The sequence below is a fragment of the Eptesicus fuscus genome, chromosome 12 (genome assembly GCF_027574615.1).
Source record: "Eptesicus fuscus isolate TK198812 chromosome 12, DD_ASM_mEF_20220401, whole genome shotgun sequence".
In the NCBI taxonomy this organism is placed as follows: domain Eukaryota; kingdom Metazoa; phylum Chordata; class Mammalia; order Chiroptera; family Vespertilionidae; genus Eptesicus; species Eptesicus fuscus.
The window spans coordinates 92,486,582-92,509,110 of record NC_072484.1 but is presented as its reverse complement, the minus strand read 5'-3'; the positions used below and the strand labels follow the sequence as shown (position 1 = coordinate 92,509,110).

The 22,529-nt window shown below is 53.4% G+C and overlaps 1 protein-coding gene across 4 annotated transcripts in view; it reads right to left on the bottom strand.

Moving 5' to 3' along the window:
* The window catches only part of ZNF521 (zinc finger protein 521), a 275,000-nt gene that overhangs the window by 105,209 nt on the left and 147,262 nt on the right, over positions 1–22,529 (bottom strand). For 3 of the 4 annotated variants that reach the window (XM_054723974.1, XM_054723972.1, XM_054723975.1), the window contains exon 5: positions 18,359–18,443. In XM_054723974.1, coding sequence (XP_054579949.1) covers positions 18,359–18,443 — 85 coding nt within the window. The remainder of the gene's footprint in view (positions 1–18,358; positions 18,444–22,529) is intronic. The other variant, XM_054723973.1, reaches the window with a different exon arrangement.

The following is a 22,529-nucleotide window of genomic DNA, read 5'->3' as shown; positions in this document are numbered from 1 at the left end:
TCATTGTGCTTTCTCTACCTAGTAACAGGTTTTGGCATCTAATAGGTTATATCGTTGGTTCAAAATCTATAAAAAAAAACCATCCGTGAGAAACATCATGAATGTGATGTCCGTGCTTTTGGCATGCTGGAGAGAGTATGAGCCCTGCCTAACTCCCTGCCCGACTCCTCGGGGACTCGGGTATACACACCCACAGAGGCTTCTAGAGGTGCTGGGTGTCCGCGTCCCATTTCTGACATGAATTAGACACATTAGACCCAGGCCAGGTGGCTCAGCTGGTTAGAGCATCATCCCCAACACGCCAAGGTTGTGGGTTCGACCCCTGGTCAGGGCACATAGAAGAACCAACCAATGAATGCATGAACGGGTGGAACAACAAACTGAAGTTTCTCTCTGTCTTCCTGACACTCTCTAAAGTCAATAAAAAGTTAAGTAAATACATAAATACATAAACCAACAAACAGAATTAGACGCATTAGGGTATGACGCATTAGGGTATGACAGAGGCACAGGGTTTTCGCTCGCTGGAGAGTGTGTGATTCTGGATACTCAACACCATTCGGAGCAGAGCTACTGCCGTTTAAATCTATCTCCTCACCTTCCAAAAAGACCTGAACGTAACCCCTGGCTACTCTGCAGAACGCTGAGCATCCATCTGTTTCTGTCCACAACAGCATGTCTCACACGCATGTCTATTCACACTGAACTTACCTGTTTTGCCATTTCATTGCCTATTTCCCACAATTTCCAAAAACAAAAAAATTCTGAAGCAGAAATATACTTAGTTCTTTCAAAGTAGTTTGATTTAAGGAAGTAGAGAAAAACAACCAGGCTAAATCCTTACCTACTGCTTTTCATGGAAATATAACATGTTGTCTAAACCCAGGATACGTTTTGTTGCCTCGAGAATGCAACCAGCCTCAGGCTTTGATGCAATGGAATCACTGAGGAGACCCGGCGGAGGCTCCCACGCTGAGCAGCCGGCCTGGGAGGAGATGGCGACAGCAGCACTGCCAGCGCGGTGAGGGGTGGAAGGTGGCGTCTGTCTCCCTCCATACCTACCAGCACAGTCTGTTGGGGCCACTGCTCCAGCCTCAGTTTCCTCATCTGTATAATGGCAATAATGCTAACAATGTCCTATCACCGCCCAAAGAATAAACGATTGATATCTTCTCAAGTGCAGTCTATTTAGTGCACTCGACATTTGTGCTCACATTTTGGTTCTTACGAAAATCAAACCCCAGACCTCTGGATAGGGATTTCTCACAACAGATACCTCTATAGGCGATCAATTACCAATTCATTAGCAATAGGGAACAGGAACTAGGCTCGAGATAGTACCACACAGCAATTAACAAGACATATGGGGGTGGTAGCACCCGTGTGTGTGTGTGTGTGTGTGTGTGTGTGTGTGTGTGTTCATTTAGAAAAATCGTGTTTCATGTACCAAACTTGCCCTGGAACTTTAAGTGTACACGTTTGTTATTCTGAGCCATTTGATTAAATTTAACCACAGGAAACGCTTCCAAGTCCTAATGAAGCAATTACACCGAAAAAGGGAGCCACGCCAAAAATCATCCTTTTCCAGTGTCTCTCTTACGAACATCAGCCTCCAATGGACCTCCACGGCTCCATTTCCCGTCCACACCAGCTCTCCGAGCTGCTGGAAGCGTGTTCGACACAACGCAGGGAGCGTGCACCGAGCCCTGGGCGCGAGGGGTTGGCGCCCAGCACATGTCTGCACACAGACGTGTGCACACGTGTACACACACACACACACACACACACAGAAACTTAAACACACGAAACCCCACACATTTCTCCTAAAGGCCATCACACACTGGGAACCCGTAGTCACTGACAGAATAAAGGAATCAGACTTCAAAAATTCAGCCAACAACTTAAGACCTTTGAAATGAACGTAGTTAAGGGTTTTGGTTTACAACACAACGGGGCGGTTCCAGGTACAGGCTGGGTAAAACCGGCCTTAAAGAAAGTGGAAACCACCTTTTCATACAGAAATGTAAGCTTTCTGAGTGTGAGCCTCTAGCAAATGCACAAGCCTTGGAAGAGGACACCACCTCCTTGAAAGACAAACTCGCACCCAAGGTCAATGCCGGCGTCATTCCCAGAAAAAGGGCCCTTTCCACAGCCAAGAACAGGCCAGGTGCCAGCACAGCCTCCCAGGGACGCACTCGCTCCACTCCCCGTGCAGGCGTCACGCTGGGCGGCGAGCGGGACGTGGGCCCCACGGGGAGCCACCCTGGGACACGGGCGGCACAGAAGTCACGTGGCAGGCCGTGCTTCCCACGTGGGCCTCGCCGTCCGGTGCAGAGTGAACTTAAACACGAAAATGCCGCGGAGGAGCGGCTGCGGCTCGCACTCACCCAGGTGACGCCTGTGGCCCCGCAGCAGCCGCCCCGCGTCTCCACGTCAGCTCCGGCCCCGAGCTCTGTCCCCGGTGCGGGGCCTCCTCCGTCTGCGCCCGGAGCGTCCCGCGGAGTGCAGGTCCCGCCCCTCCAGCGCGGAGCCCACAAACCCCGAGGAACAAGCCGCTTCCGGTGGGCCTGCCGCGCCCCAGGGAATTCGGTCCGTTCCTCCCCGTCAGCCATTTTCACAGGTGAGTTTCCGCCGCCGCCGCCATTCACTCCAGACCATCGGCCAGTGCGCAGGCCGGGCCTTCGGAACCAGGACCTGCCCCAGCGCCCCCAGCTGGGACCCCCTGGGCACCAACCCCTCCGCAGGGCAGGAAGCTCCGAACAGCCGTCAGCTTCCGGCGGATGGACCCCGAGTCCCAGCTCAGCTCAGCCGGGCCTGGGCCTCAGTCCCCTGCCTCGCGGAGGCCCGCCCGTGGGAAGTCACGAAGCACACGGTCCCGTGTCCCAGGAGCGAGGCCAGGCGCACGGTGTGACCCCGGCCACGCAGGACACGCGGCTGCTGGCGGAGCCAGACCGCCCCACGGGGCTGGGCAACGTGCTCGCGGCCCCGCCTCACGCAGCGGGGGCACGCAGCGGGGGCACGCAGCGGGGGCACGCAGCGGGGGCACGCAGCGGGGGCACGCAGCGGGGGCACGCAGCGGGGGCACGCAGCGGGGGCACGCAGCGGGGGCACGCAGCGGGGGCACGCAGCGGGGGCACGCAGCGGGGGCACGCAGCGGGGGCACGCAGCGGGGGCACGCAGCGGGGGCACGCAGCGGGGGCACGCAGCGGGGGCACGCAGCGGGGGCACGCAGCGGGGGCACGCAGCGGGGGCACGCAGCGGGGGCACGCAGCGGGGGCACGCAGCGGGGGCACGCAGCGGGGGCACGCAGCGGGGGCACGCAGCGGGGGCACGCACGAGCAGGGTTGGAGGAAGGGAACCTGGGATTTAACCACCAGTCCGCTCCGCAGCCTCCCGCGCAGCGAGGCCCACGCTCATGGCACTCGGCGCTCACCACTCACCAGGGCTGCCCGGCAGCAGGCACTGGATCGGATGGAGGACCCGGTTCTGGACCCACCGGAAAGGCTCCGCCCCATCCCGCCACTGTTCCCCCCCACCCCCCGGGGGGTGGCTTTAATTTTGCACTCGGACGTCGAGTGTGACTCGACACGGTAAGCATTAGAATAAAGGAATCGAGAAAAAAGCAAGCGAGTGCAAAGGGTTAAGCCAACCGACAACAGTGTCCGTCTCTGCCTCGGGCAGATGCCGCAGACGTGCGGGCCGGGTCCCAGGGACGCGCAGGACCGTGTGAAAGATGGACGCGGACTCATGGAGGACACGGCTGCCCACAGGGGAAGGCGGCCCCGCAGCCCAGGACACAGGCTCCAGCCCGAGGCCTCGAGGGGGTCCCGGGGGCACTCCTCTCTCAAACCCCAGGGCCCCTGCGGTAAGGAAGAGGGTGCCCCTGTAGCCCCTGCTCCAGGGCAGGAGAAAGGGCGCGGCGCTGGCGTCATCCTGGCGTGGGACGGACGCCCGACCCCGTGGCTGCGCCTCCCGGGCGGCCCCGGCTCGGCCCTGCCTCCTGACGGTGACAGCGGTTTCCTGCGCTTCGCGGCGCATTCCCTTCCCAGGACGTTCAGAGGCAGAGCCGCCGGCTCCACAGACAGGAGGCAGGGATTCGACAACCGCCCGCTCCCGCTTTCAGAAATAGCCGGTGACCGGGGCGGGACCTGCCCGGGAGCGCGGGGGGCAGCCCCGGGAAGAGCGGGTCTGGCCAAGTTCTCTCCGCACAGATGATGCACAGCTTCGGCTGTAATGAGTTTCTGGGTTACAAGTGCTGAACGCATTAATATTCCTTGATGATAATTATCACAGGATAAGCACCTTTCCCAATGTGAGTAGCAGAAAGCAACTGAAGCAGCATTTTCGCCACGCTGGAAACACGCTGGAAAATGGGATTTTCTCCTCTCCTAACCCGAGGTCAGCGCACACCAAGCGATGCATATTAACACGCCTCCACGCCGCCTCCACCACGCCCCTCCCTCCCGCCTCGCGGACACCTCTCTCCGTCCTCCGTGACGGATTCTTGGTAAGAACACATGGTGGTCCACCTCCTTTCGAAACCAAATGCATTTCCCCAGCGTACGGATCCCGTGGTTCTTCTTATCAGTGGTCGGCAAACTCATTAGCCAACAGAGCCAAATAGCAACAGTACAACGATTGAAATTTCTTTTGAGAGCCGAAAACCGATTTCTGCGCATGGGCCACGAAGTTTCAATCGCACTGTACGTGCGCACCCGCACGTGGCATTTTGTGGAAGAGCCACACTCCAGGGGCCAAAGAGCCGCAGTTTGCTGACCACTGTCTTAGGTGAACTCAAGCAGCCAATCGGATCGGTCGGCCGCGCTGCACGGGCGGGAGGGGGCTCCATGCAGCTGGAAGGAACATGGTCACTGGCGCATGGAACCCAGGATGGAAATGAGACGCGAACACAAGGGCCCACGAAGAGCCCACACCTCCATACAACCCGAGCGAGCCCAGCCCCCGGCCCTGCACCTCCAGAGCTGCGGACGCTGCTCCCACGGAAAGCTCCGCGTGACTCGGACCACCAGCGCGAGGCCCATCGCAGGTCAGCATCGCATGTACCGGCGTTGCTCTCGCCTAAGGACCCTGGGAACCACTTTCCACTCCAGATTAAAAGAACTATTACTGTTATCTGGACAGATAACTCTCAGACACGACAAGAAAGACACGCAGGAGGGCATCTGTTACGCGGCACATCAGTGGGGACAGGGTACCCGTTCCTCAGCATCTGTCACAGCACACCCACCACGATGCCGAAAAGACTTCATTCTACCCACCAATCTGCGTTGTCAAGATGCTCTCAGTGCTCCTCACTGAACTTCCCTCGCCGCCGCCTCTTCCCTTCCCTCCATTCCGGGAGAAAGAGAACACGCCCGTTGTAAAGTTCAGCAGCGGGGAACAAGGCTCTAAAAAGTGAGAGCGTAAGGTCTTCCTTTTTAAAAACACGCTACAATGACAATTTAGTTCCCCATGAGAATGAGCCCTACAGCACTTTCACTTAACCATGGCGAAATGCAAGCCAGTCTGGACCCTTAATCCAAAGGGTGTGCACTGACTCAGGTGTATGCATTGACTCAGGTGTGTAAAGGTGTGCCTGACTCAGGTGTGCACTGACTCAAGTGTGCAAGGGTGTGCACTGACTCAGGTGTGCACTGACTCAAGTGTGTACTGACTCAGGTGTGCGAGGGTGTGCACTGACTCAGGTGTGCACTGACTCAGGTGTGCGAGGATGTGCACTGACTCAGGTGTGCACTGACTCAAGTGTGCAAGGGTGTGGCTGACTCAGGTGTGTGAGGGTGTGCACTGACTCAGGAGTATGAGGGTGTGCACTGACTCAGGTGTGCACTGACTCAGGTGTGTACTGACTCAGGTGTGCGAGGGTGTGCACTGACTCAGGTGTGCACTGACTCAAGTGTGCAAGGGTGTGGCTGCTGCACTCACTTGTGCCCTGCTACCCACACTCCCTTAGAAACCCGGCCACGCCACAGCTCTTCCCATTCTCCGCCATCATTTTCACTTACATGCTGCAAAAATGTCTTCCGATCCCACGTGACTAGATGCAGGGTTCTGCGGGAACTTTACGAAATATTTAACAGCGCCATTGGCTTATTAAATACCGTGATGCGGGAGCCATGGAGCAGGATGTACGGCGCTGCCTTTTTTAAATTTAATGCGGGTGCTCGTTTGAACACTGCGCCCATTCATCAGCAGAGCTGATGCATTTTAAAAGTCCTCATTTACCAGCAGATAAATGCAGTTAAAGAACGTTTTTAGTGTAGAAATGACTGGAAATCTATTTGGTTTTACTGTGCAAAATTTGCGTTACTCTGGCTAGAAAAAAGAGAAACCCTGACAAACATTTAAAAGGCCATTTTGAAAGCATGTGCAGGAGCGAAAGGCACCGTTTCCAGTAAAAGGAAGCCGGGTGCACGTCTGGTCCTGGGGAAGACACACACCAAACAAGGGAACAGGCTTACAGGCGCTGAGAAGCCACACATTCCTCACGTCTGGAAACTGTCTCAGATCCATAGCCTACAACGAGGTTAGTCATGGAGATGGTTGTGTTTGGCCTGGCCCGTGTGGCCCAGTGGTTGAGCGTTGACCCATGAATCAAGAGGTCACAAGGTTCAATTCCTGGTCAGGGCACATGCCTGCGTTTCGGGCTTGACCCCCAGTAGGGGACGTGCAGAAGGCAGCCGACTGATGATGTTTCTCCCTCATCGACGTTTCTCTCTCTCTCCCTCTCCCTTCCTCTCTCTCTAGAGAAGTCAATAAAAATGTATTTTTTAAAAAGACTTTTGTGTTTAACCATGACATTGCTGACAAGTGACTTCATAATTGTTTTTAAAAATGTTAATATAATTTTGCCTTACAAAAAATTAATTGGAACATTTTTGCCTATTCCAGTGGGTAAAACAGTAGGAATTCTCTCTGAAAAACGAGCTCTAGTCACAGAGAGGTGCACTATGGTCTAATTTAAAGAGCAGTCCCTCCCCCGGAGCCACGGAGTGGGCCTTTGTCCTGTAAACACGCAACAGCGATGATCCATCCTCTCGGTTCTCGGTGGAGCCTCTAGCTTTGGAAAATGTCTGGTAGTGACTTACTAAATTCAGGCTATTTCAATTAGTATTACTGCCCATTAAAAATTAATTGCATTACTGAGTGGATTAAGGTTTAAATTTCCATTCTACGGCGTGTGCTCTAGGAATGACAGCTCAAAATCGATGTCCTTGGGCCCACCAGCGGAAGCCTGCGCGGCCGAGGGGCCTGGGCTGGCGTCGCCGGCCCAGCGGGTTGATGGCTCAATGGAAGGTGTGTCGGCTCTAACTCTAGATTTCAGCTGGAATGCAGCCCGCGGCCCAGGCTCAGAGAGAGAGGCAGAACAGCAGCTGCCCTAGCAGCTGGAACACAAGGACATGGGTACCAAGATGGGTTAGCGTCACCCACGTGCACACACACCCACCCCTGGGTCAAAGCTGGCTCCTAGCTCTGTCCAGTAAGAAGACAAGGCCCCTGCCTGAAGGCCACACTGATGTTTTATTAGTTACTGGGCGACAGAAGTTGGCTGGGGCAGGAAATGGCTACTTTGTAAAGAGAAGTTACTAATCTATACAATATTCATAATGACCTCACGTTTTAATGAAACCCAAGAAGATATTGGAAATACAAATCTTCTCCTTAAACAGGAATCCCATGGACGCCCCTGCTGCAAATTAGTGAACCGCCCTGGGGGGGGGGACAAGGTCAGCTGACCTTCCTGCCTGCAGAGCCATAACATCGACACGAAATGTCGGTAAATGAATGGGCCCACTTTTGTCCATAACAAATCTGTTCTTTTAAGAAGATGACGACGACAAGGAGCACGAGAAAGGACGTCCTCGGAGAAAAGGAGCATCAACAAAGACTCGCCGAGCCACCGGGGTCAGCAAAGACTCGCCGAGCCGCCGGGGTCTCTGGGTTTGGAAGTGAACGGCGACGGGCGCGCGCCGCAGAGAAACAATGATGGCCACAGTGTTCCTCCAGGCCCCTCGGGGAGGCGAGTGGCCAACAGCAAGTTGGGCAGCAAGAGAGCACAGGAGAGGGGAAGGCATCATAACCATAAAAAGAATAATCTGGTGCAAATGGACCCCGAGGTGCCGTAGTCAGCCCCGTGCAACAGCCCCCCGCTCTGCAATTTACTGACGTGGCTTCATTACAGCGCAGCGTGCACAGGGGTGATGAGCGTGCCCCGCGCGGTGGGGGCCGCACACGCCACCCGGGGGCCCTGCCGGGGAGCCTCGGCGGAGGGTCCAACACTGAAATTACCTGTGAAGAAATTGCATCGAGCGCCGCAGCACGCACGCAGCGTGGCCATAACCGTGGGAAGAGGGGCGAGTGGCAGGAAGCCGCGCCCTCAGCGCAGCAGCAGAGGCGCTTGCAGGGATCTGCGCCACAGCCTCCCCGAACAGGCGACAACCGGGGACTCTGTCCACAGGGAAGATAAAGGACATGGCCATGTCTCCCGTTTGGAAAACGCAAATGCGCTCTCGGTTGCCTATTCTTATTCTCCGTGAAGGGAACGCCCCGTGTTGAGACAAAGCTGAACCCTGAACATTCAGGCTACGAAGATGGAAAAAAGAAGATGGTGAATCTTCTGGTTCTCGCCTGTGGCTGTGGCCTCGCGTCTCGGCGGGGCCTGGGAGAGGCAGAGCACGTGTTCTGGGGAGAGAGTCTCTCCTCACCAAGGATCACTGAGTATGTCATTGGTTAATTCTTGCTCCACGGTCCTCATTAGCATTGCTCTCCAGTTCCTGGTTATCACATCCGAAATATTAAGACATAATAACTACGAAGGTGCAGATAATTGGATATTAACCAGAACATACTTGACTGGGCAGGAGGTAGGGCCCTGCTTAAACTAATCCTGAAATATATTAATCACCAATTAATGAAAAGTGTTTCAAATTCATTTTCTATTACAGAACACCTCCGCGTAGCCAAGCTTTTTCTAACAAAATGACTTGGAATAACAGGGTAGAAATAAGGAATATGGCCATCCGATGACAGCTTAAATGAATTCCTTACAGCCTGTTGTCAGGTCATCGTGAAAATACAGTTAAAGCTTGGTTACTGGTTTACAAAGTCTCATGGGAAGAGGAGGGGACACTTTTCAATATTCAGTGGCCTTGGTTTAAATTCCCAATTTATCCCTTTCCATGGCAGAGCCACCAGTACATACTTCAGCAGAGCACCGGCATAATATTATGGGCGCCTAGACCTCTGGACCCCCAACCGAATGACAGATACACTCACACAACCAAACTCTGGGAGTCAGAGGAGTCCAGCAAAGACATGCTTTGCACATAGTACACCGAGAGTGGTGAGAAGCCGATAAACGTATTAAGAGATAAAAACACTGGCTGAAAAGTCACCGCCACTTAGAAGGAAACCAGGTGATGCCACAGAAAAGACAAAGGAAGCAGGCAGAGGAACGGATGGAGAAAGATGCCAGTCCCACGTGTGCCCACCGCGAGGCTGTGAGACTGCCTCCCCCATCACGTGTCCGATACAGCCCGGGCGCTCTAGGAGTCTGGCTGCAAAAGCCCCCACTCAGCTCCCGAGAAGACGGCTCTGCATATTCACCGAGTTACAGAAACTGCTACCAAAATGTCCTCCACCGTAAAGAAAGCAGTCCCATGTCTACGGGGACTGTCCTCACGGGGAGTCTATGTCGTTCAGCACTTGGAAGGCGGCTCCCCCACCCCGAGGAAGATGTCCATGTTACGTCAGAGGAAACCGGGGGTTCGGATTCATACAGTGCGAGCACGGGGTAGAAATGGCACCAGCTCTCTCCGTTTCCTGCCTTCATTCGCTCCATCTGATGAAAATATAGTTTAAAAAAACCACAAGAACCACCTCCTGTTATCTCAGAGGTGTTTTCTTTATCCGGTTGTTGACTTTAATTTTAGTAATTCTTAAATAAGCACTCGGGCAGATGAACTAAGACACGCCGGCGAGGAGGCCCCGTTAGCAACCATTTTGCCCTAGAAATACACAAACATTTCAATGGCTCTTCATTAGCAAACAAATCAACAAGTGATATTTTAATGCACGACTCCACTCCATCCCCGCGGGCCGCCGTGGAGAGTGTGATGTACAGAACAGAGGAAGGCGCCGGCCACCGTCCCAGGCTCCCTCGGCCTCCGCGGCCCCGCCTGCACAGCACATTTAATTGACTGATAGATAGTAGCTTCTTTGTTCACAGAAGACAGCCAAGTAATGGCAGCTTGAAAATCGTACCATCTCCGGGGTCTCCTGAGACTAGTAACAGGGGGATATGTGTCAGGAATAAATAAATAATCTAATTATTAAGCCACTTCCTGTCAAGTTAACTCCAATTTGTTGGCTTTTGAAGGCAACAAAACGAGGCATTTTTCCTCATTATGCTCCTCTTTTTATACCAGTGGTAATCACAGGCGGATTAAAGGGGCTGATTGGTTTTTTTTTTTGTCAAGGAGCTGAGAGGCAGCCAACAGCACAGAAAAAGCGAGTTGGGGTTAGAAGAAATTTCATGCTTGTCTCCTTTCCAGCTCCCTCCCCGCCCACACGGCCGCCCCATACAGAGCCGCCAGCTGTACAGCAAATGTGCGCCCTCCGACGGCGGCCGGCCGGGCGCAGACGCCATCCTGAGCGCGGGTACCTGCGGTCTTGGCAGGTAGCACTGCTGTCATCGGCACATTCTAAAGGTGACCTGTGCAGCCCCACCCGCCCAGGGCGCCGCCGCCCGTGGCGGTTCCACCCCCTCCAGGCCGCTCCCCGGCCTTTGTTCCCGGCTATCCACGGCCCTGAAACGAGACACAGCCGACGGAAACCGGTCCCCGAGCCCTCTCCTTCACGCGTGCCCGACCGAGCCCGTGAAAAGCAGACCCCGATGCGCTGTGTGTCCCGGTGTCGGAGAGCGGGGCTCTGCGTGTGTCTGTTGCTCATCTGCGTCCGCCATTCGAGAATGTCTTGCGAACTTCACTCAGAAACAGAGATCCCCATTTGACTCAGTGGCTGAGTGTCGACCCATGAACCAGGAGGTCACAGGTTCGATTCCCGGTCAGGACACAGGCCCGGGCTGCGGGCTCGATCCCCGTGCGGGGGGAGGGGTGTGCAGGAGGCAGCCGGTCAGTGAGTCTCTCTCATCATCAATGCTTCTATCTTTCTCTCCCTCTCCCTTCCTCTCTGAAATCAATAAAAATGTATTTAAAAAAGAAAAGAAACCAAGATCCACATTTGGTAGCAAACACATCAAACAGCGAGTGGGACGCGGGTCCGGGCGGCATGTTCTAGAGCAAGGCGCAGGGAGCACGCGAGCCAGGCCACCCTGCCGCAGGCGCAGGGAGCTGCCCACCTGGCGGACACTGTCCTCCCGGCATCGCCGTGCGGAGCCCGGCCAGGGCCCCGGCATCCGGCACCCGCCCCAGCGCCACAGCTTGCCGGCCTCTTCACGGGCAGAGACACTCCCAAATGTGCCAGAAACAACCTTCCCCCGGCCGGCGGCTCCGCCAGAGCCTCCATCCCGCGTCACCACGAACGTGCCAGAGGCTGTGCGAGTGGCCTGGAACCCAAAAACTCCCCGGACGGCCAGGATTCTCTTTTCCCTTTTTAGTATTTTTATTGATTTCAGAGAGGAAGAGGGAGGGAGAGAGAGATGGAAACACCAATGATGAGAGGGAATCATGGATCGGCTGCCTCCTGCACACCCCGCACTGGGGATTGAGCCCGCAACCCAGGCATGTGCCCTGACCGGGAATCGAACCCGGGACCCTTCAGTCCACAGGCTGACGCTCTATCCACTGAGCCAAACCTAGGTAGGGCTAGGATTCTTGATTCTTGTAAATCACAGCTGTTGCAAGCGGGCTAAAACACAAAACAAGGGCCACTCTGAATTGCCTCCTAACAGCTTAACACTGAAATGAGAGAGGCTCAAAGGTTCTCTCTAAAAGTTGTTTAAGAAATAAGAATCCAAGTAACTAAACGAGCTCTGGAAAATGGTCTCATCTCAAAAAGTTTTTTTTTTTTTAAGGTATTCCATTCTTTTATTTTCTTTAAAATTGCCTTTGTTTTCAGGCAGGTGAGCGGGGGGAGCCAGGAGAAGGCCCCGTGGCCCCACTCTGCCCCCGGGAAGCCGCGCAGCCCGGCTCCGCGTCCGCCTCCGCGTCCTTTCTGAATACATCTTGAGTTTTTGTTAAATTGCGCAGATAATTAAACCCTCTTCATATTTACAGTCTGCTTCCTGGGTACCAGGACTCTGTTTTCAGTTACTGTCTCCAATCCCCTCTCTGAACAATTTCATCCTGAGCAATAACACTTCATTCTACATGAGTTTTATCTGATGTCCCCACACAGAGCCGCCAGCTGTACAGCAAATGTGCGGTTCTCAAACCGCGGCCTGCGGGGCCCAGGCGCCATCCCGAGATCCAGGAGGCCCCTCGCCGTCCCTGGCACGCGTCCCCGCCATCGCCGCGACCAGCCCTCCGCACGGCACACAACTTAAAATCATCTGATTATTAGAACCGGTGGCCCGCACTCCACTCTATCCTTTATTTGATCTGTCCCCAGCTCACACATCGGTTTAAATGTTTTGGCTGGCTTACAAATCATGCAGCCATCTGCACAGTAGGTGTGACACCATTTTTTTTTTTTTAAACAAAAGTTACGTTGCACACAAAGATAAAGTCATTGGGAATGCTCTGGTGTCTGTGATTCTGCCCGGCTCACTTGGACCGACGCGGAGAAATAAATAGAATTATCTGTGTAAATGACGAGCCTCTCGGAGAAACAGCACCCGGCAGAACGCGGCGCTTGCTCCATTACCTACGCTAATGCCGTGACAGCTGAGGAGAGATGACCTGGCCCACTTCGCGGGCTCCTGTGCAGATGGCGATGGAAGAGAGGGGTCCCTTCTGGACGGTCCGCGCTGAAACCCTTTGTGGGCTTTTCAAATAAGCCAGCATCGCCCACACGAGGGTAGCTTCCTGTTCCCATTAAACTGCCCAGATTTCAGCGTTTTTAATCCAGCTCCTGATGAAATAAGCCAGTATTTCATCATATTTAACACCAAATGCTCGTTTCTGAATTGCCCGAGTTTTGCAAGCAATCAAGTGAAGATGACCTAAAAAAAACGCAACCACCTCGCTGAGAACTAACGTGAACCCCCGAGAGCCTGATGCCTTGGAGCTCCGCAGGACAGTCATGTGCACCTCTAGACGCCCGCACAGACGCGTCACTGTAGACTCGTTCCTGTCCTTTAGGAGAAAACGCAGCCAATGGACACGGAGAGCTTAAAGGGCCACACAGCCCTCTGTCCTCCCGAGCGGAGGTCCACCTCTCTGTTTGTCCCCGAGGCACATAAAACCCAAAGCCGCCGCAGTCCTGAAATACTGGCTTCGCCTACGGCGTCCAGCGGTCGGCAAACTCATCAGTCAGCAGAGCCAAATACCAACAGCACAACGACTGAAACTTCTTTTGAGAGCCACATTTTTTAAACTTAAACTTCTTCTAACGCCACTTCTTCCAAATAGACTCGCCCAGGCCGTGGTATTTTGTGGAAGAGCCACACTCCAGGGGCCAAAGAGCCGCATGTGGCTCGAGAGCCGCAGTTTGCCGACCACGGGTCTACGCTACAAGAGCATTCCAGCTCCAATGCTCCGGAGGTGATGCTGACTGTCCCAGACCCCGATGAAGACTAGTCACCTCGCACACTGCCCAGGGAAGGGGGGAAGGGACGGGATGCCATCTGTGACCTCAGGCACCCAGCAAACTGCCGCACCAACGCCACAAAACCAGCTAAAACGCACCCCGAACAAGACTGACTCCCGCGCTCTTTCCGTCTCCACGTCAGGGACGCGTGCCGCGGGCAGCCTCCCGCGGGTGCGCACCTGCCGGCGGGGACCGCAGAGGCCTGGGATCTTCCCGGGGCCTTTTCAGGTCACAGCTACCTGCCCGGCACCGCGCGTGAGCCGTTCGGATGAAGCGTCAGTACCTCTGCCCCACTGTGTGCCCGTCACCTCGCACTCACAGTCTTCGTTGTTGTTAATCCTCACCCGAGGAAATGTTCCCATGGAGTTTTAGGGAGAGTGGGAGGGAGGGAGAGGGGGAGAGACAGAGAAACATCGGTGTGAGAGAGAGACACATCGATTGGTTGCCTCCAGTATGTGCTCAGACCAGGGCTGGGAATGGAGCCTGCAACCAAGGTACGCGCCCTTGACCGGAATCAAACCCGGGACCCTTCCATCCGAGGGCCAATGCTCTATCCACTGAGCCAGACCAGCCAGGGCAAGATCGTCTTAAACTCTAGCTTTGCTTTTTTAAGAGATAAACATACATGCTTCCCCCAAATGCTCTACACATCACCTGGTCCATCTGGGACATGTTCATTAGTGACTATTCCTGGATTTTCCTTTTTTCCCCACAAATCGGGTACTCTGCCACCATAGGTCCAATTTTGCCGTTAGGACATGTCTTTCGGATCAGATGAAAAATAAATGCAAAAAAACCCCAAAATGTTAAGTAATTATTTCTAAATTGATTTTTAAAACAAGTCTTAGGTAAGTGGCGTGTAGCCATGCCCTTCCCACCCGCCATCCAAGAAGGTGGAGGGGAGGCTGGAATGGCCCAGCGGCACCCTGACCACCGTCCCCGAGCCCACGACTGCAGTCCGCTCCAGGACGGGGGCCCCTCCCCTTCGCCGAGCCCGTGCCGCCGACCGGCCTGCGATGGAGAGGGGCCGCGGGGTGCCCACCCCCAGCCGCTCGCAGTTTGCTCCCACGTTCCCGAGACAGTTGCGTGTGGCTGCTCGGAACACACTCGTCTCTTTGGGGATTTATGCGCGTGTCGCATGCCAACCTCTGTAGGGATCGAGACTTTGTAACTAAAATAGATCATTAGAGGACGGCAATCACTGGTCAAGAAGCATCAGAGTGAGAAAGTGCAGCTTCTCGTGAGCAGCTGCCGGCAACGCATCTGCCTCTTCCTCACGGGCCTCCCCGGCCTTCCCCGAGCACTGGACACGGTGACTGCCGCGGGGCCGCGGGTCTCCGAGGGGGCGGGCCCTCGCTGGGTTAACCCCACTTAGTTCTGCCGTTTCCTCTCTACCCGGGCTACCCCACACCAAGCAACAGTGACAAGAGAACCCTCGAAGGAGACAGTGACAACACGCTTGGTCATAGTCACGGTGCTGGCAGAGCCGTGAGCATGAGCTGAAGGCACCGGACCCAATGGCTGCTCTCTGCGTCCTCAGGGCAAACGCCGACGACACTGTGTGGCGGGGACCGAGGCAGCAGGGAAACGCTCTCCTCTGTGCGACTCTGAGGGGGAAGCCTTTCCCAGGAAGGCTGTGCAAGGGTTCTGTAGCTCGTGTGTGTGCATGTGTGCGTGTGTATGTGTGTGCGTGTGTATGTATGTGTGTGTGTATGTGTGCATGTATGTGTGCGTGTGTGTAGAATAAAAGAAACCCCGAAATAGCCACTGGTCTGATTTCTTACTGAAACTGTGTCAAAAGGGGGTGGCGTGTGAGGTTTCCTTTTTTCCCTTCATAGACCTAAGTCAAATCCCTCCTGCATTTCTATGGAATAATTATTCCTGCAACTCGGACCACGGGTCCACCGCTCGGGCAGCACGGCACTGAGGCAGCCCGGCTCCGGTACGGACCTGCTAGAAACAGCGATGGATTTCCTTACACGCGTGTCCCTGGCCCACAGCCCGGGGCCAGGAAGAAGCTCGGAGGCTGCCTGACACTGAAGCTGCATGCAAACACGCGTGCAACAGAGAAGCACACGGATGACCCGGCTACAGAAGGAATGCGGGTGGCACCTCGGCGCGCCACCGCCGACCTGGCTTCCCATCGAGGGCCGCCACCCTTCCTCGGCGATTGACGTGTCCCGCAAACTCCGCAAGACCCCAGCCCGCGCTCAGCGCCGAGGAGGGGTTTCAGCCCCCGGTCCCTCCTCCCCTCCACGTCCAGCTGCGGTGACCTTTCGATTAGACAGACACACACCCAGATCCACAGCCTGCACAGACCTGCCCCCAGTGGAGGTGTGTCAGCCGACAAGGTGCCCGCCTCACCGGAAAGACAAGCATCGCACGGGGACTCCGGAACGGATCCCTTGGCCTCCGTGACTTCGCCGCTGCCCTCGCCCCGCCCCCTCTAGCTGTGAACAACACAAAGGCCGCGTGCGGGCCGGACGCATGGTCCACGGAATGGATGCTATGCAGCTGTTTAGGCCGCAAGTGCAGGAGGATCACACTTTACTAAAAACAGCCGGCTATTAAGTAACTGGGTCCTCCGTTTGCTTCGCTGGTAGAAGGTGGGCCGTTAAATGCTCAGACCCCAGGGAGAGGGAGTGTCCCATGAACCCACCATAAGGCAGGGGGCAGGGGGAGGCCGCTGGAGAAGCGCAGGAATGCAGCCAGGATCTAAAGGCAATACCACGGGAGGGCATCGAGCAACTTGAAAGGGAGGGCCAGGCAGGCCGGACCCTCAGGGACGAAGGGCACCGAGCCCGGGATCAGAACCCCTGCCACGCCCGCACCCCATGGGCGCCTCACACGTGCCAGGACGCCAGCCCTGCGTCGGCGACACGCGAGGTCCGCTCCCCCGTCCTGGGGCGAACAGCAGACCCAGCACCCAAAGCGAGGCTACACCACACACGGCTCCTCAGAAGCATGAACCTCGGGGTGCCACTCAGTCCACACGCCGCGAGCTCTTCTCCCCAGGCCCCGCGCACAGAGCGGAGTCGCGGATGGTCGCCGCCAAGCCTCTGGCCTGGAGACAGCGCCGGGAAGGAGGACAGGTCTGCGGCAAGAGGAACTTACTTCTGACCCACCCTCCCCAGCCCACAAAGCCGTTTGGGAAGTTTATGGAGAGTGTGGGGTTTTCGTCCCAAATGGAAGGGAGCTGTAAGAAAACGCATCGTTTGAATCTCACCGTTTGCCCTCTTTTAAGCATTCGGTCAAGGTGTCCTTGTTATTCTGTCACGTTTAACAACGTGCTGTGCAAAGTACAAGAACATCACTAACAATGCTGGTCCTTAAGCCTGGGAACACCGAGGTAAAGGGATCAATACCCCAGCTGTTCCACGCACGTCCCATTTTGCACAGTTAAGCACTTGGTCTTTTATGAGCCATCGTCTCCCAGAGACCCATCATTGGAAAACTACAAAGCAAGTCCTACTGCAAACCTATTAATCAATTTCCCAACACGCTTTTGAATTTGTCCTTATTAATATCTACGAGAGCCTCCGACGTTGGGGACGGTTGGTTTTCGTGGTCCGTGGCGGCAGCAGCGGGAGTAACCCGTCCACAGAACATTCTGAGAAGCTGCTGCTGGATATTCTTGCCTGACTCGGAGTTTGGTGACAGGAGAACACGAGGTTAACCAGACTTTTTAAATATTACGTCACAATTATGTATGGTGTGACAAAATGCCACGCAGTCAGTGAGGAAGAAGAAACACCCTCATGGCACAAAAATACAAATGAGTACAAAAGTAGTAGAAAGAAATAGCAACTGTCGTTTCACCGGCAGAAAAAGACCTGCTCGGTGGAGTCTAACTGGCTGGTAAAATTCTCTGTGCTGTTACTGAGTGCTTATCAAATTAAAAGGCACGGGAGGCGAGCCCAGAGGAGCGAGGGATAATGGGACGCCACGCACACGTGAAAAAAGGAGCCTCTTCGCTCCAGCCACGGGATACGTGCACGTCCCGGAGACACGGGTCCGCAGGGACGCCAGGGCCCGAGGCCCAGACCCTTTCGCCAGAGCTGTGTACCATCTTCTGGAATCAACTAGGAGCCCTGCCTTCCTCACCTGACCTTTCCAATCACGACCCCTTCCAGGCTGCTGAAACCACACCTGTCAAACGAGCTCGTGGCCATTTAAATTACTTATATGTCCCGATCCCAACAACTCCCCACGTTGGGTTTTGATACAAAGATGCTTCAGCAGCAACAGCAGGGCCATTACCATAATAACTTCTGAAATTAAAACCCGTCTCAAACTCCACGGAAAGCGAACACCCCGTTCATTAACCATTCCCGTTCGCTTCCGATAATGCCACAGTGTGATCGGGAGTTTAATTTGTGGGTCACCTGTGTTCTGAGGGGGCAGCAGACACGTGACCCTCTGCAGAAGTCTAAACCAGCCCTTGCAGGAAAGCAGCGTGCTAAGGCGCGATCAGGCCGACGCACGGCAGTTAACAGAACATCCATCATGCTCAGGTAACACCGTGCCGGCTGGACAATTAATTCATCTTTAACTCTGTTTAATGCCAAGGCAGGGACGGACACAAGCAGGAGAAACATCCGAGCGTAAGAAGGTTTAGAGTGTCACTCACCAATCATGTGATTTGCAACATGCACCTGAATATCCCATTCGTTGTAGAAAACCATCTGACACTTGATGCACTGATAGGTCTTCTTCTGAGAAAACAAGTACAGACAGAATTACTTAGACGCATGCACTTTGTACCGCTTTGTTAACACGCACGCACACGCATGCACATGCACACACACACACACACACACACACACACAGCCCTGTTCGCAGCTTTTTCTGAGACGCTGGTCTTACAGACGTCACTCGCTAACCTGCCGTGGGGCTGCTGGGGCCACGTTACAAGTTCCTCGCTAAGACCTCGTGGCTTCCTTCCCCACACGGCGCGTTCAGCTGCCATCAGTTGGAAGCACGCTGTATTTTTTAAGATTCCTAAAGTCACACACAGAAGCGAGTATTTTTTTTTTTTAATCTGTAACACGTGGTGGTGGAGTTTCAAGAAACCCGTGTTGTTGAAGGTCAGGCTTTCCTTCTGATCAAATTCACGGGGGTGTTGCTTCTGGATACCCCTGCGTAAAATGGCCAGTAAACGGAGATTCCGGGGACCTAGCTAAGAGATTTAGAGGTTATCGTTTTTAGCTGAAGTCTGAAATCTAGGTGATTTTTTTTCAGAAATTGGTAAGTCCTAGCGTTTAAATACATATTTTCTTCCCTAAGGGATTCATATGATTTCTTATCACAGTGAACATACTAACACCGGTCATCGTTTTACACCCGGTCCTGTGAAGGAATAGAGCAGAGGTTACTACACTTCCAGTATCCTAAGTAAAGAAACTGAGGCCCGAGGAAGTGGACTTGCCTCATGTCACAGGCCCCGCAACCGGGCAGAGCAATAAGCCCTTTATTCTCATGCTGGCTCTGAGAGAAAGCCGCCTGTAGAATTTCACATCTTTATGACTCTGCCCCACGTCTGGCTCAGGACTATTAGATGGACTCAATAAAGTGTTGGCGGCGTCTTCCAGAACACAGTCACATAAATTCCTTTATGATGAAACTTAATATTTATAATTAAAACCACCTCAGAAAACAAAATAAACCATCGTGAAATAATCCGTTTTTAACATCTCCCAAACGTGAGACGACGGCATCTGTAAAATCACATTAATGGCCGCTGGCTCAGGCGCTCTTCCCGGATTATCTTTTCACCGCACTCACACACGACTGGTGTGCTCGCCGTAGCCGTTCGGAAATACCAGCCTGTGATCTGCCACGAAGTTCAAAGAACTCCACCAAACCGAAGTGTAGCACCGAGATTCCGCGTCCTCTCACGCGCGGTGAAAGTTACCGAGGCCGTGAACGTCCAGTTCTCACTGTTGTCACCACGGCGTGTGCGTCTGCCGCCGACACTGGCGCCGCTTGTCAACCACGGAGGCGCAGGCGCCGATCTGATGGGAGCTTTCTCCACCGCCGAACGGGCCCTGCACGCCAGGCGGGAGCGAGACCCCGGCTCTCAATCTCCCAGGGACATAAAACGCCCGACGCTCACCAGGAAGATTGACTGCGCGGAGCTGTTCGCAAGATGCTTTTGATGGTGACGGATAGAGCAACACGTGTGGCGTAAATAACACCTCTCCCTTTTTTTAACGTTATTTCCCTTTAGAACTAGTTAGGAGATATTTCTTACTCCCAGCTGACCCCCATTACATGTTGTTTATTAGCATACGTCCAGCATCACTCCTGATACGCGACCCCGCTGGAAGACAAAGAGGCATAAACTTAATGGCTAGTCTTCCTCTTGTTAGCCCGGAAAACATACAGCGTGTCGGCAAGTGTCTCCAAAAATGATGACGGATGAATATGTGGGCGGAATATTGCGGGGTGTTTTTTTGTGTTTTTTTTTCCTTTCCTCCTGGCCTAATAATAAAGAATAAAATCACTTGACAAACCAAAATAATGAAATACTAGCACCACTACCATCTTCCAAATCAACTGACACATTTGAAGATATATGTATACGTTTTCCTTTATCACGGAAGGAAAATGCGTTTGTCACTACTGACAATTCAAATAATAATTCTACCCCTAAGATGGCATTTAGAATTGTGGGCGAAAAGGGGCCACATGCTAACCTGACCAGCTCAGGGGAGGCCTGCGTGGCGGCCTTGCACACTCAGAGACCTAAAATAACCACCAAGGATGGTCTGAAATCAAAACGTTTTAAATTAAAAAGCAGTTTGTGGTGGGCAGTCACGTCCTAGGCCAGCTTCTTCCTCGACAAAGGTCAATCTTGACCTTAACTGGTCCTACTGTCTTTCTGCATCTATGATAACATATCCTTAGAATGTCCAAGTAGTATTCCTTTTGTCCCCCTCAATGTCACTGAGTTAACTGTTGACTGTTAACTACCCTGCACCCACCTAAGTAAAAGAAGTATACACCGAGTGGCCAGATTATGATGATCTCTGAATGCATAATAATCTGGCCACTCAGTGTGTGTGTGTGTATATACATATACACATATATACATATATACATATACATATACATGTATATGTATATGTATGTGTGTATGTATATGTGTGTGTGTATGTGTGTGTGTATATGTATATATATATATATTAGAGGCCCGGTGCATGAATTTGTCCATGGGTGGGGTCCAGACAGCCTGGCCAGGGGGAGGGGACATGGGCAGTTGGCTGGCCTGCCTGCTGGTCGAACTCCTGGTCGAGGGGATGATTTGCATATCAGCCTTTTATGATATAGGATATACACTGAGTGGCCAGATGATTATGCGTTCAGAGATCATCATCATCTGGCCACTCAGTGTATGTCTATCATTTTACTTTTTATCCAATCCCAGGGATCGCCCCCTCCCCCGCCCCCTTTGCTTGCTCCCGCCTCCCTAATCTCTCACCAATGGATTTCACTTCGCCCACGTACATGTCTCCTCCTCTGGCTGTAATGTAGAAAACTGCCGTTCTCTGGAGCATCATCACAGTCCGCTGAGATTCTGCTTCCCGGCAATTGTCGACAGTTTGGCTCAAATAAACTCACAAAAGTTCTTTACAGGTTTGAATGTTTCTTATATTAACAAACCATTACTTCCTTTTCTTTTTCACAAAGTCATATTCTTATATAAAAGCTGCTAAATTTGGTGCTAGGTGAAACAGAGTTTAAGGTGACCCAAAACGATGTGCCAGGACCTTCACAATGCTGTGCGTTGAACCTGACCTCCCCACGCATCTCATTTCCCAACACGAGGATATGCAAGTCGGGGTGAGCTAAGGTTTTCTGTTTAAGGCCATGGTATACAGTTCAATTTTACCCTCATTAAAAAAAAGTAAGGTTAAATGACCTTGAACGCATCCCTTTTTGTAGACTTTTAGCAGAATGTGTGAGAGCCCTGCCCTCTGGCACCCCACCTTTGAGTAAAGCGATCATAACCTCTGAGCAGGGCGGCCTTGGCGAGCTCATTCGCTTGAGGTAAATCCACTCCAGCTCTGGGTTTAGGACGGAATTCTCCCCGATTCTAGCTTCAATCGGCTCTTCTGCTCCTCCCACCCGTGGGCCCGAACTCTACACTCAGGACCCCTGGTCTAACGTGGCAGAGATACGAACCCCTTTTCAGGCAGAACGCAAGGAATGCTGGGAGGAGCGCTCTGAACACCTCCCCCCGCCCTGCTCACCTTCCTCCAGGTCAACCCCTGCACAAACAGAACCGCCAATTAAGCGCAGTAAGTACCCCGGGTGACGCCCTGCGAGGTGCGGGGAGACTGCCGCGTCCCTGGGACAATCGCCCCCATTCACATCGGAGACAGCACAGAAGTCCGGTGAGATCGCTCCTTTTAAAAGCAGATAAAAGTAGGAACAGAACTTCCATTGTTTGGGCCCCAGATTGGCCTTCGTCAACGCTCAAGTTGTCAATTGACTTGAGATGCTAATTTGGTACAATTTTTAAAAGAGACTTTTTTCATTAGCCTTTGTTAATGTGCTGCTTGGGAGCGGGGCTGTCATTACGATTGTTCTCTTCTGTTTTCTGATACTGATAGATGTAATTATCAGGGATACAACTTTTTCCTCGCACCTCATTATTTTTGATTGATTTCGCGAACAATTTGAATGTGCCTTTTTGACATTCTGGTGTTCAGTGAGACTCTGGCTAAGGTACTCAGAGGCGTTCAGGAAAGAGCATCTCATAAATTAAAAAAAGAATGATTGGGAGCTTTAATAAC